The 20,058-nt window shown below is 34.3% G+C and overlaps 1 protein-coding gene across 5 annotated transcripts in view; it reads right to left on the bottom strand.

Annotated features, from left to right (window-relative positions):
- Nucleotides 1-20,058, bottom strand: part of LOC145688374 (uncharacterized) — a 726,484-nt gene that overhangs the window by 367,611 nt on the left and 338,815 nt on the right. For all 5 annotated transcript variants that reach the window (XM_081762541.1, XM_081762538.1, XM_081762537.1 and 2 more), the window contains one exon: nucleotides 8,636-10,427. In XM_081762541.1, coding sequence (XP_081618667.1) covers nucleotides 8,636-10,427 — 1,792 coding nt within the window. The remainder of the gene's footprint in view (nucleotides 1-8,635; nucleotides 10,428-20,058) is intronic.

Here is a 20,058-nt window from a genome sequence, read left to right as displayed (position 1 = left end):
TATATACAACGAATGAATATTTTTTTTACACGTGAAAATTATTTTACATTCATATTATACATATATTCAACCTTGAAATATTTATAATTATTGGTAATATCTGTATATTAAATATATTGTAATAAGAAGTTAATGAATACAGTCTAAATTTGCTTTAATAATAATTCTAGAGAAAGAAAAGGAAAGAAGCTATATTACATTGTGTTACTCTCTGAGTACATAACATACGGAAATATTCTGCTAAATAGAAAAAAAATGATGACAAATGAAATGACAGTTTTAAATTTTACATCCCACGATTATGCTCGCTAGGCTAAAGGAGTCGGTGATGGTGAGAAACGAATGAATTGGGGGAATGAACAAAGTAGGAGAACCCTGAAAAAGCTCACGCAGACGGTGTTTGTCCACCGCAAAGCTCACTTGACGCGAGCTAGGATCGAACCGAGGACTCCATGCAGCAGAAGTGAACGCTCTACCACTGACTCACAGCGCCTCCTCTGCTAAATACAGTAAAGAGGATCACATGTTTATATGTGTGGGATATGGATAGCCCCTTTTCTGCATATTCTCTCGTTACAGACAAAACTTGTTAGTGTGCTAAGTTCTAGTAAAATTTCTTTGCTACTATCCAAGTTGCAAAGACGCTGGGGGAATGTTATAGATTCCAAACAGGATGTGCTACAACAATAGCCACCGATAAAGTCACCATTACCCGTGAAAATATTAATGTATACACTCCTTTAACAAATTCGACTGAGATAATCGCTCTAGCTGCCTATTGCAACAAACATAATTCAATAAATGCTTTCGTTCAAGAGTTCCTGTGTGGAGTGACAGACCTACGTATTGAACTAACAGTACGACTTTATAAGTACTCCTGCGTGACCCTAATAAACTGTGTAAGATTGTAAGGATGTATTTTTAACGTGGTTATATATATATATATATATATATACATGGGCGGATCCAGGATATGATCAAGGGAGGGGCTAAACCATATTTTGTCGTTTTATCCAGTGTAAAGCAGGATTGAAGCCCATTTTATCCAGTGTATATCTGGGCTCCAAGGGGGGCTGTATCCCCTATAGCCCCCCTTGGATCCGCCACTATATATATATATATATATATATATATATATATATATATATATATATATATATAATCTTAACTCTGATGTATGGCGAATAGTATTGAAAAAAGTTACAAAAGTATGCATAGAACACACAGTAAATTCAAAAAATACTTGAAGCGCCAAAGCGCATCATATGAAACAGTTGGTTATATGAAATGAGATTATTTTACAACTTTAGCTTTGACTCCACCCAAAAGGGTTCTCCAGGTAAAACCAAGAAATATCAAACTGGAATATGTCAATCCTAAACCCAGATACAGATCCACTAATCAAATAAATACCATATACAAAAGTATTAATCAGTTTATTGTTGTTTGTTGAAGTTAAGCGCCCCATTTCAACACCAAGGTTATATGAGACGTGAACGTACACAACATGGAATCCGAACCACTGCAATGCGTTCAAATTTAAATGCTTTCCCACCGGAAATCTAAACCTAGGACCCGTGTACTAAAGACGTGCGCTGTAGCCAATACGCCAGGGGGAGGGTTTATTCATAAGTTATGTGACGATATCTATATACGTGGGTGAGAAGATATTAAAAAAAAAAAAAAAAACAAGTCACGAAGTGCGTCATTACGAAAACGCATGGTTATATGTATGCATATTAATGCTTTGCTGACGCCAAAAATGAGTTGTCCGCATGGCACAGATGATCTAAAAAGTACATAGTCCTATAGTTTGGGAAGTTCTTTAGAATACAGATCAGGAATTCAATTTGAGAGAAACTACAAATTTTCCCATTAAATTCCCTTTCCTTTCAAAGATATATACATAGATTAACTCTTCCGTCCAAAAGTGTATTTTTGTTGATGTTAAGATGAATTTGGGATTGGAACTAACAATATGATGGGCCTGTGTTGCGTAATGATGACAGTGTGATCCTCCTTTCTCTGACAGCATGAGCAAAGAATGTTCAAAAGACCATGGACGTAACAAAATTCTTCATCGGCAAGAGCACCAAAATCTTCATTGAAAGTCTCTTAAGAAAATTCCTGTTTCTCAAGAGCCGTTTCGTCGTGCAGCCTCTCAAAACAAGGCACAGTTAGCTGGTTATTTCGTTACTTAGCACTCTTTGAAAGCAAAGTTATACACGTGTCATTGTTGTCACTTATAACAATTGTGTTAGTTTCTGCATCATACAATTTGTAAGCAGATCAGCTATTTCATTCTTTTTCTTTTCTAATATGAATATAACCATAACCAAAAGAGTAGACCTCTTGAGATGCACTTGTATTTTGTAAGCAATAAATCTCGAAGTCATATTGTTAAGCAAAGTTAAATATGTTTGTCATTCCAACGTGGGAAATCAGAACTAACACATTGGTCCTACAATGGATTTTGTGGGAGCTCCGTTGAGTAAAATGGTTACCACATTCATTTTTGGTAACTATTCTTTAGAACGCAATACCGGCGGACGATGTCCATTTCACTATAGGAAAAAAGGTCCTGATATAATTTATCTTTTCTTTAATTGTAGTTTACATTCATTTTCAGCATGAAAGATATATGAAACGCAGGCCTACAGCTTAACGGAAATCATAATAAATATTCCCCACCCAGAATGGTAACCAATAAGGCCGGGGTTGACATTTAAGCTGAGTACACTGAAGACTGGTTCGACATGCAGGATAAGGGTTGCATGTTTAGCTCTCTCTCTGATCTTTACAGAATGAATTAATTCATTGTAGTAGAAATCTCCCATATATACATTTTTCGAGTACATATTATAATATACTTTACGCTTTTCGATTGATCCTACCGCATAAACACGTATTGAACAACGAGACATTGAGTAACCATGATCAAGTGCTCGGCTCATTACAAACGACAATTTGGACGTTATGACTTACAACAAAATCTACAAATTCGATCAAAATATGATATAAAATGTTCCTCATATATTATCACGTTGAGTACTGCCTAGGCCCCATGGGGCCTACAGTTACCTTTCTTGACAGGACGCATAGGTCCAATGGGACTTATATGTTTCATTATTTCCTTAGGAACCTGTTGATTCGATCTTGGTGAGATTTTCTCATTAGAAGGGACCCATGTGGCTCCTTCGAAGGGTTTTGTGCTTCAGACTAATAATATTTGATTTTTTTAAAGAAAAAGTTTTCATTTACAAAATTACTATAGCGGTCCGATGGATGAGGAAAAACACAAGATTCACCGAAGCGCTAGTAAAGTAGGCAACAATAACATTACAATTTTCAAATTCGGTAAGTTGAAACATATTTGAAAATGTATCACTTTTGGGAGGTCTCTAAGTACGGCCAAGGTACAACAGTGTTAATCCGGCTCTGTAACCAAGTCTTCCTCACCGGACACGAGAACCTTAATCATTAATGAACCATAGAGTTCTGATGATATTTGAAAGTATTTTCTTTCATTTCAGTGCCAAGCTGCAGACGAGAGTATCATGTAATTAATAAGCTAACAGTAATTCAAAGCTATTTTTAATAAAACACTTCAATTGCCTAGCTAAAATTATCCGCTCTTGGCAAGTAATCACAATACTAGATTACTTGTAGGTATTCATGTGATTTCGATCTGACGTAGAGCTATACGTACACATCTCATACAGCCTCATGCTGAAAAGGAACGTTGAACTTTATGCAACTGAACTATTTATCAAATATTCTTTACATATTATGCATGTACTTAACAGAGTCGGTAACAAAACCTAAAACAAAAATGTGCACCTTGTGGCATAATATAGTAACGCCAAGGAAAAATTGCACGTCTGACAATACACAATTCATGTGCCTCGGATATATATTTATCATTTCAAAACATTCATTTATGCCATTCTCCTGCATCGATGTAGGACTACAGTAATCTAAAATATCATATTTAAAAAAAGTTCATGTTTTGTCTTCCTGTTCGTCCGAAACAACACATTTTGTTCCTTATTCTCATATTCTGCAAGCTCTTTTGATTTCATTCTTAATTGATAGTTAAATAAAGGGAGGGGGAAAGTGGGGGAACTCACTTTCAACTCGGCACAATAACGAGCAAACTTACGTTAGTTGTTAGCGTTCTTGCTTCGCAATCATGAGGTACCGGATTCAAAACCAGTGACCGGCTATCCTAACTGAAGCTGAACAAGATTGTCTTCTAAGTTCCATGAGGTGAATGGTGAGATGGTACCTTTAAATAAAGGCTCTCATCTCTTTCCTTCTACTTTCTTTCCCACTGAGTTTGTAATTGTTATAGTTTGTTAATAATTCCAGGTAAATTGACACTAGGTTCTATATCCAGAAATCTATTAAGTAAATAAATAAACACTGTACTATCTACTGGTTAGCATCTGTACTAAGCAGAGCTGTCATTAATTCAAGGTCTATTAAGCATTTCTTTCGAAATTATACGAAACATTTCAATATTACCTGTTCGGACACAAACAGGATATGTAGCGATCCATAGGATCAGATTAAGAAAAATGAAGAAAAAATCTGATGGTATTAATCGACGAAGACTCAACGAAAACAAAGAATTTAGTTTATAAATATTTCTTTTTTTAAAGTAATGAAATCGCTTATTTGAGAAGCGTTATAAGTCAGCCATATGCCGAAAATGAATAATTCTTGAAGGGTAGCTAACCGTTGGGTTGTGATATGTCAGAAGTCACGAATGGGCAACTTTGATCTCTTAAACATTGCGCCCCTAACGGCCCCCTACTTTTTTAATCCCTTACTATGGTTCTGGTCAGAAATATTTTATTTCAACTAAAATTGTTATTGGCGGAGTTTAGCATTGCTCTTCAGCACCGAGGTTATATAAGACATGGACTTATATTTAAGGTGAAATCCGAACTATTGTAATGCATTTACTGCTATGCCATTGGGAATCAAACTCAAAACTCGGTATACTAAACGGCGCGTGCGCTATCCACCAGCGGAGAGTGCCACTGAAAATTGTCAAGAATTGCACCCACAGAATTATTTTAGTATTCTCTGTTGCCGCTTTCATACAATGTATACAGAAGGAAGATTTATTTTAAAATTTGTTTCTTCCACCAGATTCATTCAACCTTTTAGCACAGACGGTACCATCCAATAATATCTCTGAAACAAGAATTTTAGGAATGATAAAAGGAAATAGATCAAAAGATTGCGATCATGTTCAGTAATTAGTTTTTGGATCAGGAGCCACTAAATTTTTGACAGCTCCTAAATCGAGTTTTCATATTTCTTTTACGAAAAAGCACATCATACTGACTTATGTGATAGTTTGGGTTTGGCTACACTATATCGTCGCATGAGAACCAGAGGAACGTAACTCCATTTTCGTAGGTTTACAGGCGAGAGCACAAAAAGATTATTTTCTGAGAAAGATGTGTTTTTAATAAGATAGTAATTGAGTTACATTACAACAGATGATCGACAAGAAGAACAGATGGAGTTACGTTCCATTTACACCAAGTGGGGCTTTCAAAATTATGTCCAAACATGAAGTAAACGAAAACCGCACTTTTGGAAATACTTTCCTCTGGTTCTCATGCGACGTTATGTAGCTCTCCAGATATAAGGTCGACAAGAAAATTTTTGCCTGAAATATATTGGATCTTTTGATCCAAAAAGACAAGAGAGAGAGAAACGTAAATTGAACTCAATATTATATCGCGTATTGAATTTAGACTTTTTGAATTTAAACATTGTAGTTAATCATTAGATTCGGTCAACAAAATTATATTATATACGCCGGTGAAACTTATAGACATATACGTACAACTTTTCTATATTACGTAATTCTGGGAACTTTTCCTCCTAGAAGCATGCATAAACAGGTATCTAAGGGCCCTTCTTCTATAACTGCATAAGATATTTCAGCAACTGCGACTACAGAGATTAACATATTAAATACAAAAATGAGTTCCATATTTACGTAACTTGAGTGCGGAAGAGATACAGGGTTCAGTAGGTTTTATCATTATATTACCTAACTGTAGGAAACTTATTCAAGAACATAAGGAAGCTTTTTTTTTTTAACCAGCATAGTGTTATGCATAAATATGGAAGAAATGAACGAAGCATAAAGTATGCATTTATTAAATGATTTTTTTTTTCTCGGAATCGCATGTTCGTCAGTCCGTGCATGTATGAATATTAATTGATATTTCAGAGTATTTTGTAAAATAAACAGCACACTTAAATACAGTATAAGTATAAAGTATGCTGTTTTCTTTTGTCGATGTCAGCAAAATTAACTATAAAACACTAATATATTGGAACGTCCTCACAACGACTGCATATTACCACAATGCATTTGTCTATACATTGGCGCTGTATTGAAAAATGCAAGCCAGATCGAAGGCTAAAATCAGTTACTCTAGAAAAAGTTTCAGTTAGAAAAGATGAAATCTTTCAGTTTTACGTCCCACGATTATGCTATGTAGGCTAAAGGAGACGGTGATCATGAGAAATGAATGAAATGGTGCAATAAAAACAGTGGCGTAGGGAAGGGGGGGCCGGAGGGGCCGCCCCCCCAAAGAGGTCCGACAATGTACTTTGGTACTTTGATGTTTGTAATTTTTTATATGTTTTTATGTGTATATATTTTTTGTTTGTAATTTTTCTATATGTACCTATAACAGCACTTGCCCCCCCCCCCAAACACACATCCTGGCTACGCTACTGAATAAAAAAGTAGGAGGAAACGGGAGAACACTGAGAAAACCCACGCACACTGTCTTTGTCCATCACAAAGCCCACTTGGCGCGAACTGGGATCGAATCAGAGACCCTACGAAACAAAAGGTGAACACTCTATCACTGAGCCACCGCGGCCCCTCAAAATGTACAACAACTACACAGTATATTGGAAGAACATTCTAAAAAGTGTCAGTATTTCTTTCCCTCTTCATTACCGAGCTTATGTTCAAATATGATTCATAATATAATGATGGGAAACTCGATTTAACCACTTTCGACAATCAAGTAAAAATCATAAACTTATTGTAAATCGTTTTTAATTTACGAAATTTCATCAGCACATATTTTATCAAAATCTCGCTCAATTTATGATGTTAGATGAAATGAAAAATGTGAACACTTGAGGCTTCATGTCCCTACTTTGTACTTTAATGTACGTAGATTGTAGATCTACTAGAACGAATCAATTAGGACCATGCCTATTAAAAAAATAGTACGATATACTAGGCATTCAAGGGCCCTTTTGTTTGTTTTAGGGGCTTAAATGTAATGATTTTTAAACAAAATTATACACATTTTTCAGAACTGAATCTTAAATTACGTACTATGGATTCTCTGAAAAAGTCTCGGAACAAAGAAAGAAAGACGGCTTTGAAATGTATTTGGCGAAAAATTCAGAATAATCGTACATGTAATAGCTCAACTGTATGTATTACTTCGTAATATCACATTAATGTGCTTCTTCTAGCGTGGAATGATTTGCATATGTTTGAATGCCTAATCAATTGAAATACATGCAGTAGTGCAATTCAAGATAAAAATCAAAAGGTGAAGAAGAAAATATCAGATCTCTAACTGAGTGAACTGTTTCATATTCCTATTTTAATTATGTAAATCTAATTCTACAGTTAAATTTACTAATAAAAAGCCCCAGGCATTCAAACCATTTGTGATTAACACGGAGAAAATAAAGTTGAAATATCACGCCTAAAAGACAAGCAGCACATATTATCGTTTTAAAAATAATGCAGTAGCTTACGCCTTGAAACTTTTTTTCTCTTTTTTCTGTTGCCTTCAGTAAGATTAACACAATTCTTAAATAAAGCTGATACCGAAATCTCTACGAAGCAAGATCAATATAATAATATGGTCCTTAAAGTTACATATGTGATATTCTATTTTTGAGCCCACAATTGACCGAATTTCAAAATAGTACAGTCAAATATAAATAAGACATAGGGACTGCGATACATTAGCATGCAACTGAAAAGTATTAAAATCTGAAGAGACTCGCAATCTCTCTCTCTTTCTCTAAAATATTGGTCGTTTAAATTCCTTATATACTTCTGTTTATTGTGAAAAATCTTTCAGTTGAACGTCCCACGATTATGCCCGTTAGGCTAAGGGAGACGGATGATTAAGAGAAGTGAACGATGACTGTGAATTGGTAGAATGAGAATGTAGGAGAAAACGGGAGTACCCGACAAAACCCATGGACACAATGTTGTCCAGCACAAACTTGCATGGGCGGGGATCGAACCAGGGACCCCCACACACCAGAGATAAGCACTCTATCACTGAGCCACTGTTTTCCCCTTCTGTTTATTGTGCGGAATAATACAAAAGGTCTTAACCACTGATTATTTTTCAAGGCAAAAAAAAGAAAAGAAAAGAAAACTAAATAAATAAATAAATAAAAATAAAGAAAATAATATGGCTAACATCAGGTATCCAATAAGGGCATTCCAAGTTAAAGGCGACCACACTACCGCTTTCTTTACTATCTCAAATCTGTTTGTTATTGTAGTAGCTAGACAAGAAAGTAAAACAAAATACAAACTCACCAGGTGAAGGAATATCTGGTTCCGAATCTTCCAAAGAATCCTGTTCACAATCTCTGTCATCGGGAATCGGGTTAACACTTTTCAGCACCATTTGGGTTGACTGAGGCAATAAGTTCGCTTTGACACTTGGCAATTCTCGTGGTGGTAGAGACGAGGGTCGTGACGGAATTTGGGGAGAATCGTAAATGTGGGAAGCTGTTCTGGGAACATCATAAGTCACACCATTGCCAGTCACTATTATCTCTTGACCTGACTTGCGACGAACCGAGGACCCTTTGGATTTTGTTGTACGCAGTTCGATATTTTCATAAAGACTTTCGGAGTCGTGGTTACTGTTTAAATTCATGTAAGTACGTTCGGTACTCGGCAATCCATTCGACAGTTTGTTTCCATTCGGCACTTTCGATTTCGGAAAATATAAATTCTCGTACACGGCAGGTTCCTCGCCGTTTTCTTTTGTTTCGTTAAGTTTTACGGAAACGCTGACGTGAGGTTTTCGAGGACTATCGTAGATATTTTCCGTTCGTGTTATCATATTTTCATACACAAGTTCGTCGTTTTGTTGTAAATTTGCGTATTCATTTGGTTCTTTACCGCGGATGCTGGGTCCATCACCATTATGAAGATTTGCATACATCATTTTGCCATTTTTGCTATGCACATTTGCATATTGTGCATCGCTTCGATTATTTTGAGGTGGTGCATAATGGATTCTACTACTTTTACTTTGGACATTGGCATATTGCATGTCACTACCATTGCTGTGTGTTTTCACAAACTGCATTTTCCCTCCATTTCTTTGAACATTAGCGTATTCCAAACTTCCACCATCGCACTGTAAATTAGCATATTCAACTTCACTATCATTAATCTGTAGATTTTCATACACTTGTTCATCATCACCATTCACTGCAACATTTTCATACACTGGATCATCGTCATCATCTTCAGAATAACTTTTATCGTATGAATATTTAGTGTAATGGCTATGCAAAAAACTGGATTCGGGTTGTGGGATGGGCCCGGCGAAACGAACGTTCAGAAGTGTACTCTTCACGGGGCTTGTTTTGTTCGCTGACATTTTTTGGTGTTCTGATACCACTTCAGATTTCACCATGGTCTGCTGTTTCGAACGCATCAATTTTACTGACTGTAAAATTTCGTCTACGGAGGGCACGCGCTTCAAAGAGCAAGACGAGTTCCTGGAGGTGGCTGGATTTTCCGATAAACCATCATTTAAACTTGTGGTCCTTGTGAGTGTATTGAATCTCCAACAACTGATGTTGTCTGTATCGAGAGATTCTTTAAAGCTTTGAGTGCGTTTTAACCCACCGAGTAAAGCGCTGTCAGCAGTTATGGTACCGGTGAGAGCAGATTCCGAAGAGGCCTCTATTTCGTGAAGCCTCAAATGTGGTCGGCGCCTTGGCAAAGAAAAGTAGCCGTCAGTTCGTATTTCGTTCGACTGTACACGCAAGTTTCCCGCACTTTTCCGCACTGGCTCACACTCGACTACCTGTTCGCATGGCCTATCCGGAGTTGAATGTTGTTTCTCGCCGCCGTTCATTGCCTTCAGCGATATCGCGTGGCCGAGTTTCACCGAGTTGCCACTAGAGGGGATGGTAGATGTGGGAACTGGCTTCGGAAGATGTGGTGACTGGTTCTTCTTTGCATTGAAAACATCGCCATCCTTTGTCCCTTCAGTCACAACAATGGTCTGCTTTTGTTTTTGTTTTTGTTTTGTGTGGTCGTCGTTTCCACACTTCCCGGGCTGCTGTTTGGCCCGAAGTGCTTGCTGAAAAAAAGAAGAAAGAAAAATAAGGTATTAGTGACAGGAAATCTAAATTTGCTCAAATTATTTTCACATTATTTATTAATAATTCATCTTTTTTTTTTTTTTTTTTTTTGTATAATGCGAACGAACGCTGTCTCCAAACTAGATACAGGCAACAGACAGATATGAGAAAACAGACTTATCAATTCTGTTGCATATTTTTCTCCCGCTCTGCCACCTTTAAACTTATATCTTAAGGAATTATGCATTAAAGTAAAATACTATTGATGTGTTTTTTTTTACCTTCTTTTTTTAAAATCAACATTGTCTCTAAAGTCTGCATTTCTGTAATTATTACATCTATGCATGTCAGTAGGTCTGCCCCTGATTGCCACAAATGAAATTAATATCATTCTTTTTAGAAGTCTATATGTAGTTCTCCGGTATTTGCATTTTGCGAGGGTGATAGATTTGAGACATTAATCTTCAGTAATGTAACATATTTCGTGTAACATTTCATTTACATTATTATTTTTAATTTCCCTCTTTCATTAGTTTTAATCGTTTATTTATTTACAAACTTCTCAGACTCAACTTTAATCCCATTTTTCACTACTAAACAATGCAAAAATAATGAAATGGCAATAATGAAAACTAATTATATCAAATAAAAATCAAATATGAACAATAACAGCAAACAACAGTTATACACAAGTTTCAACTCTCATCTATTTTTTCCTGATAAGCAGTTTGTCAAAATTGGATGAAAAAAATGTTGGACAGCGGATATACAGTTGCGGATCCAGGATATGATCAAAGGAGGGGCTAAACCATAGTTTGCCGCTTTATCCAGTGTAAAGCAGGATTGAAGCCCATTTTATCCAGTGCATATCTGAACTTCAAGGGGGGCCTATATATACTCTAAGGAATAAGCTGATAATTATTATGTCTATGTGGAAATCTGTCTACCTGAATGTTCTATACGAACGGAGGTTCTACTACCCCACTTTCCCTAACGTACCGTAGCTAAATGGGGCTACTAAGTCAGCATAGCAGAAGTACGATGGCCAGTTTCTTCCCCATCTGGTTCAAAAGGGATTGGTAAACTGATAAGTACGAACTGAAATAGAGGAATAGGTTGTAATGGTCATACTAGAATTGGAGATCGCAATCATTTTTTTGAAGGAGTGAAATTATTTCCATTTTTTATCTATCATAGAAAGTCTCAATATATATATATATATATATATATATATATATATATATATATATATATATATATATATATATATATATATATATATATATCGGCTGAGAACGGAAGGTATGCTATTTGGAACAAGAGTAACATGGAAGTAAAAGCTGAGCTAATGTAAATAAGATATGTAGACTATACCATGTTCCATGCCGATGAGTAAAACTCAATTTTTCGTTAAATTTTGGCTTTAAAATATACTTAGTACATTAATATAGTTATAAACGGAGCTTACTAACGTTGAGAGTTTTCTACGCACGAGGATTTTCGAAAATATCTAACCATATATATCATAAACAAAAATATATCAGTATTGTGTGGTTCATCATTCTATTGTGAACGAGAAAGTTTAGTGCGGATATTTTCATTTATTTCTTCTGTTATTACCTTGTATTACTTTTCCGAGACGCAACAAAACGTCTATCTCAGAAACTAGACGAGGCAGGTCTCTCGGAGATTAAATAGGCTTATCTTTTCGAGACGAAACAACCTTAAGTCTCATATCGTTGGCAACAATAGGTAACATTAGAAACGGTTACAGACACCACCTAAATGAACTATTTTTATTTCCTACTCGGATTTACAAGAAGAAGCTTCGAAAGAATTGACAAGAAAAACTTTGGAGCCTCTGTCAAGGAAAACACGAGAAAGACATCAGATGAACGCATGAAAAACTTTAAAAAAGAGACTACTTAATGAAATATCAATTTAATTTTTACCTTATGCTGTATCGTACAATCTTCATATAGAATATCTTTTTTTGAGCGGGGAGGGAAGAGGTATTGTTTGCTATGGTAATTTATTTTGGTATGTGCATTAACGTGTAGTGCTTATGCATCTTATTGTGCAGTGCTTATGTACGTATGTTGATAGTGCAGCAGACAGAGACTGTTAAATTGATATTATGCTGTTGATTTTCATATTACAATATCTGATATAAAGTAATAAGCAGTGTAGATGTTTTACAAATATATTTTTATGATTTCACGATTTCGTAACGCTAATGCTAACGTAACGCTAATAATCTAGTACAGGAATCCCCTCTTTAGTACATAAATTTCCTCGTCACCAGTTTACGCAAGTTGCGAATCCTCATATAGCCTAAAACGGTGGAAATTCTTATCTTGGGGACACCAATAGTTCACAAGCCGTTAGGCGAGATCGGATTAGGCAAGATGGGATAAAGGCACTTTGCTAAACGTACTTACTTACATCTTCGGTTTTTCTTTTTATAAAACTGGAGTCAATTTATTTATTTATTTATTTAAAAAAAGTTCCTAACAGAGCTGTGAAACTATCTTAGATTGGAAATAATTAACAACAAAAGAATGGGAAGGCATATTTGAAAGAAGATGACTAAGATAAATCTTAAATGCATTATGTATATATATATATAATCCTATTTGGCTTTGGTTGCACTTTGCAATTGTTATAGTCAATGGTATTTTATTATCGCATGATTTCAAACAGCATTGGAGGAAGGAGAGGTAACAGAAATCTCCGTGATTTATTGTTCCGCTTCTGAAGTAACTCCAAGATATGCTTTGGCATAGGTATCTTTGTATCAGCTCTATTACGCAAGCATGGTGCGCTTTCCGAAACGAAATCTAATTCTACTATGATCCTGAAACTGGATAGTAACGCACGATCACCGACAAAAATTGATGTTATCCAATATTTTTTTTATTAAGAAGATTTGAGTCCGAACTTTGATAGAATAGTATTTTTTTAAGTCACCTAAAAAATGTATAAACTTAAATTGTTTTATCCAGTTCCAAGCCATTGACTGAAACAATTGTTTAAGTGATATCTTCTTTCTCCTTGGCAAATATATCACTGCATTTGGGAATTTGTGATCGATTACAAAAACCTTGCAACAAGAAAGATCTCTATCTATAGGAATTTACAAAATTATATATCTGAAGAGCAAGAAAACACATTTTCTTTATTGTGCACTTCAAGAAAGGTCAAAGTCGAAAACATTTATGAAGAAAAAGCTAGAATATTGGAAGCTAGAAGAGAAAGAACACACGTAACACTTGGCTGAAAATCTAATTGTTTACATGTCAAACGTTCAACTAGATTATTCTGTTGAAACCCTCTGTAAGTCACTAACAATTATTGAAAGTAGAATTACAGGAGTAAAATAATTAATTAATAAAGCTGAATGTTCATTCAATCAGCAACCTTTGGACACTGTATGATGATGTTGAAAACTATGATGGATTATTTTATCTACTTCTACTCAAAATGGAACACAAAATGTAACGAGATTAGCTAAGTATGGTATAAAACTTCAAGGTAAATTAAATATCTCCAGATTGCACTAATCAAACTCCAAATAAGGTTCTTCATAATGTCGTACAAATTATATTGAAGCATTTCAAGGATAATACTAAATGTTATAATAACACAATTCGTTTTCAACACAATATTTAAAAAGTTTTCGACATATGTTTGTGGTTAAGCAACAACTGCTTATGGTTCACAATTGATTTAAAAACCATTTTCCAACAATGGGAAGCTTCTATAAAAAGCTGTCTTTTTTCGCTTACATCATAATATTTCGCAAATACAAAACATTTGCAACATTTTATATTGTTGTTCATCTATGTTATGTTTATTTAAAAAAAAATAAAGTATGCTGTAGAATTTGATACACTTATAGACAGAATAAAATGTTATTTCAGTACAGTAACTAGCAAAAGTGCATACCCCTCCCTACCTACGAGGCGTTCGGGGTAGTAAGGGCGAATTCAGCAAAAGCTGCGTGTAATTTGAACGCCGATTTGAAGTGTATTACGGTAGTAACACTTAACTTCTCTGTGGGAGCTAGTTCTTGTATAGTTTGTGAAAGTCGTTATTCTTCCCTTAGAAAATAGTTACAAAATGTGTGGACGAATATTTTGACCGTTTAGATTGGATTTTGAGAGGGCAAAATTTTGTTGAGTTTGTTCTTATTACTCGGAACGCCTCAAATGTTTTCTTCTTAATGATATTTCAAAATAATAATAATAATAATAATAATAATAATAATAATAATAATAATAATAATAATAATAATAATAATAATCATCATCATCATCATCGATTTTCGTATGGTTTTAAGTACGTTAGACAGGATCACGTTTTCTCTACACCAAGGTGAAAATTGATTTGAATTCAATCCTTCGTTCCAAATTTATTGATAAGAGAGTATTCAGTGAAAAGTATATACATATCTAGGTATACAGTATTGCGACTGTGCAATGCGAAGTAGTATTCCTAACGAAGTTGTCTCTAAAGTACGGAATAAAATTTAAATATTCGAGCAATGTGTACAAAGTCTTAAAGCAATGAAAACAATTTTCCATTTCTACTGGAATATAAATAAGTTTGATTTCCGTCTATTAAAATCCTATCCAAGTGCAAAATAACTTCAATTACTGATAATCTACATCGAGAGAAAAAAAATCAGTGGAAGTCAACGGTCCTATTTCTTTTAATATAGCAACTAAATATTGGACAACAAATAACACACTATGTTTTTTAACTAGTGGCACTCACAGGCGGGTTTAAGGCGAAGATTGCGCCCATCAGAGTTGGGTGGGAGGAGATATTGCATTGAAAATGGCACAAACTTTAGTTATACCACAGTGATGCTTTTAAGAAAGCCAAATTAATAAAATTAAGTCTAGATAGCAAATTGTCTTGTTTTTCGCAACCAATTCTGGACTCCTCCACTACTTTTCTTTCTTTTCCGTAGTAATAGTAATTTTGCGGCGACTGCGTCCAAAAACTTGCGGAGGACAGGCACCACTGTTCTAAAGATATATAATAACAATATTTTCCAATAAAATTACACTAAATAATTAGCAAGAAACAAGAGAGGCACGATGGATATTATTAACAATACTAGTGGTTGATATTTAGTTGACCAGAAACAACTGCTCTTCCAATAGAAACCGATGCACTCATCGAGATATCACTTTCACGTTACTTTTTTAGACAGATGAAAGCTTCAACTATAGTACTTGTCTTGTAGGCAACCCTCTGATAGTACAATAAACTATCATTGCTTAATACAAGTACTGTATGAAAAGTAGTACCTGTGTTAAGCATGATTATAATTTAACAATGATTTTCTGTCAGAAAATTTGCCAGAGATACTTGTAATATTACTTAGGCAATATGTGAAATAATATTGAGTGTGCGTACTAGCAAAGCACAAAATATGCACATTGCGATTAGCATATGAGAGTTTTTAAATGTTATTACTATTTTTAGGAATACGGATAGCTTCTTGATGATTACGCATACAAAGTAGTAGGAGCACGGTGGTTCAGTGGTAAAGTAAAACTACAGTACTTATACCGGAGAGTCTCCCATTAAGCGAATTTTGAAATGCCGCCACTATGTTGTGTTACAATAGCGTTGATGATTATTGTGATTTACGTATTGTTGTGACATTACGTATAAAAATGTACAGAAATCAAACTAAAACAGGTAATTCCGCACCGACTTCAAAGGACGGGCTACGGAGTCTAATAATGGTATTAAATGTTTGAGAAGCTACTAGGACTAACTTTGGTTAGTCGTTGTTTGTGATTAAGGTGAAACAAAGCATTATAGCCGAATAAAATATTTCTCAGTCATTAAAGTTTTCCATTGCAGCGATGTGATTTGCCTGATTGCAAAGCGGCTTAAATTTCTTAACTTGGGGCTGCCTTTCTACTCACAGCTGAAATTATTTTGCATTAAAAATGAGATTTTGAGTTGGACTTACGTTCTAATATCATGCAAATGAAATATCCCTTGGAACATCGATGCCAAATAATAATAATAATAATAATAATAATAATAATAATAATAATAATAATAATAATAATAATAATAATAATAATAATAATAATAATAATAATAATAATAATATAAAAATAAAAAGAACTGAAAATACGAGAAAAATATTAACTTTGGATCTTTCTCAATTCAGGTTCTTAAATAGAAATTGTTTTCTAACCTGACAAGTGGTACAAAAATGCTTAAGAAGACATATTTTACGTGTGAAATCCATAACTTAGTCGTAAAAAGGTGAAAACAGGTTTCTAAAATCACCGTAAATCGAAATTATGCAAGCAATGAAGGAATGATAGCAGCCATTGTAGAAGTATTTGGGAATTGTTTCAGACATCTTGATTGGCTAATTGTCTGTTTCAGAGTTCCTCATTGGCCATTCCATCCTGCATTGGAGAATGGGTTAGTATTATTCGTAAAAAAATCCAGCTACTTCTTCTAAAAGTAGTGCTACCCTGTAGCAAGATGTTTAATTAACTTTCAAGTGCTGCGACAACGATTACAACATGTACGAACTTGTTTAATAAAACTGATCGCTCACTTAGCCCTTTAAGAGACCTAGTTTGAGAAGCGTAAGCAGGAAATTTTAACACAGTGGCTTGAAAGAAAGATTATATTGGCTAAACAAATTCACCCTTGCTTAATTTCGTCCATGGGTAAAAATATAGGGATTTCTTTTTTTTTTTTCTTTTTTTTTTAGAAAAATAGGAGAGATGGATAACCAAGCTTTTACACAAGATTGCATATCCCAGCATTAAGTATAAAATAAAAATTTTCGATTAATATTTCAATATTCCTCAATAACACGGTTTCTTGTTAAACTATTGCCGTAAAGATCTTTTTTTTTTTTTTAGCTCAGTGGCCTACAAAACCGTGCAAAATTTGATCGAATTTCAAACAAAAAAATGTTTGTTACAAAAAATGCACAAGTAGATCCATAAGGAAAAAATGCACAAGTAGATCCAAAAGATCGATCACTCAGTTTAACATTTTACATACTTTTCTGATAGGTTCGGATCCTACTCATCTTATTAAATGTTTACTTATGTGTTTCCAAATAACTGTCAGATGATCATGCTATGTCCGAAAACAAGTTCAAAAGAATTGTAAGACATTAACCTCTGCATAATTAGACGACACATATTTGTATATGTATACTAATGTATGTATATTAAATAATTATGTATACGACACTATAACTGGACATTAAGCCTGTTGTGTTGTCCTTATGAAATAAACATAATATATAATACGTAGATATGGACAAAAAAATGAATTCTCTTTGAAACTTACATTGACAAATTTAGAAACGAAAAAGTATACGAAGAAAGAAAGAAAGAAAAAAAAACAGAAATCGGAGCAAAGCGAAGAGTCTGACAACAAGGAAAACTGTAAGCACAATGAAATGACAGTGGCAACAAAACCAGAAAAGTGACTAACAGAAAGAACAATTGTACTGGCCTTCTTCCAGATTGCTGGCCTTAATTTACATGGAGTATATTCATGATTATGGGAAGTAACCACTTTTTTAGAGGTTATAATATTATTTAGCTGTATATCGTCGCTCTGACATGGCTGTAACACTTGCCTCATATAAAATTGAATTCCAGCAAGAAAAACTACCGAGGACTGAAAATATGACACTAATAAATTTTCAGATCTAGCATCAGAGAAAGGCAACAACAATCACGACAACAAAAGATAACATTAGTCAAATAGCATCCATATTATTTGTAATTAAAAAGAGAAGGAAAATAATATATTATTGGTAACAAGGATAGAAATAGATAAATGTCGTCCCTCTCGAGAAAAAGGGGCGTATCTCATTTTCTTATTTTTTCCAGGAGACAACTTTAAACCTTTTCTCATTTGTTATTTTATCGTCTTCTTTCAAAATTTCGTTTGATATCCTTCGTTCAGGTATATATCTTACGAGATCAAACTAAATTTTTTAAAGCATACTATAAAGTAAACAATGAGAAAAGTTTTGAACTTGTCTCCTGGAAAAGTTAAGAAAATGAGATACGCCTTTTTGTCTCGAGAGGGACAATATGTATTTGCATCTTAATACAATTATTTCACGTTTTGCATTTTGCTTGTGAAATGTATAGTGTGAAACTACAGACTGATTACATTAACTATGAGCTATTCTTCGCGGTAGGTTATAAGCTAAACTTCAACCATAGGAGAGAAAAAGAGTACTGTGCATATTTCTGCTGCTAAGTCTAATTGTGATCCAATCAATAGTACATTTTTTATGTGAAAATAGGAATGAAATGGAATGGAATTCTTCTTTCAGTTTAACGTTCCACGATTATGCCCATTAGGCTAAGGAAGAGGGATGATTAAGGCAAGTGAAAGATGGTGGAAGAATTGATGGAATGATAATGTGGGGTGAAACGTGAGTACCCCGAGAAAACCCACGGACGCAATGTTGTCCACCACAATCTTTCTTGACCAGAAATCTAACCAGGGACCTCACGCACAAGAGGTAAGCGCTCTACCACTGAGCCATCGTGCTCTCTAATGTGCAAAAAAGGTTAAATAATTACAATTAAATTATATAAACAAAATCCCTTACCCTACCCACGTAGAGTGTACATTTTTTTTTTAAATTTGGATGATTATTAGGATGGAAATAAAAGTATGTACTACTTCATTCATAAATTTGATTATAATCATGGTAAAAGAAAATATAAATAAACACTGAAAACTTAAAAAAAATAATAATTATGAAGCAGCAAGTCCACTCTTGTGCATATTTATAGAATTAAATACAATTTGACAGGACGATTGTACCGGAAGTACGTTCTACAGTACATTAAAAAAATAATCAAGTCAAATAGAATAAACTTCAGATTAGAAAGTATTAATAAAATCTGACATCCACGGTTTTACATTGACGTTCTTTTGTTTTAAAACAAATAACGACACTGTCAGCCATAAAGGCATCAAAGTGTCTCAAGTTATCTTCTCAGTGAGCGTGGGAAAATGCTATAAAAGGATTATTTCAGATTAGTAATTCAAAAGAAAGATGGAACAAAATAATTAATTACATGACACAATGGAAATTTTAATTTATGAGTTACACGGAGATCATTTTACACTGATACCAATAGTATAAAGCTTGCGACAAAAGTATTTTCAACTCTACTCCAATTTTAAGTTGTCAAAGGAATATCAGGAAAGGAAGAGAGCTAAGAAACAATACACCTAAACAAACTATATATATATATATATATATATATATATATATATATATATATATATATATATATATATATATATATATATATATATATATATATATATATATAAAGTTAGATAGCTCCTTCGTGACTAAGCGGTTAGCGTACGCGCATTTGAGCCCCGGGTTCGATTCCCGGCGGGAGCTCATGTGGTTAGGATTCCACGTTAATCAGTAGGTCCACGTCTCATATAGCCTCGCTGCTAAACAGAACGTTAAACTCAAAATCAACTCAACTCAAAGCTATAACTTTACTCCTTTTGTCCTTTAGAGGTATATAGGAACTATAATTATAATATTTAAGCATTTACAGAAAT

The sequence above is a fragment of the Thermobia domestica genome, chromosome 6 (genome assembly GCF_964235325.1).
Source record: "Thermobia domestica chromosome 6, izTheDome1.hap1.1, whole genome shotgun sequence".
Lineage (NCBI taxonomy): Eukaryota > Metazoa > Arthropoda > Insecta > Zygentoma > Lepismatidae > Thermobia > Thermobia domestica.
This window is presented reverse-complemented; position numbering and strand designations above follow the sequence as displayed.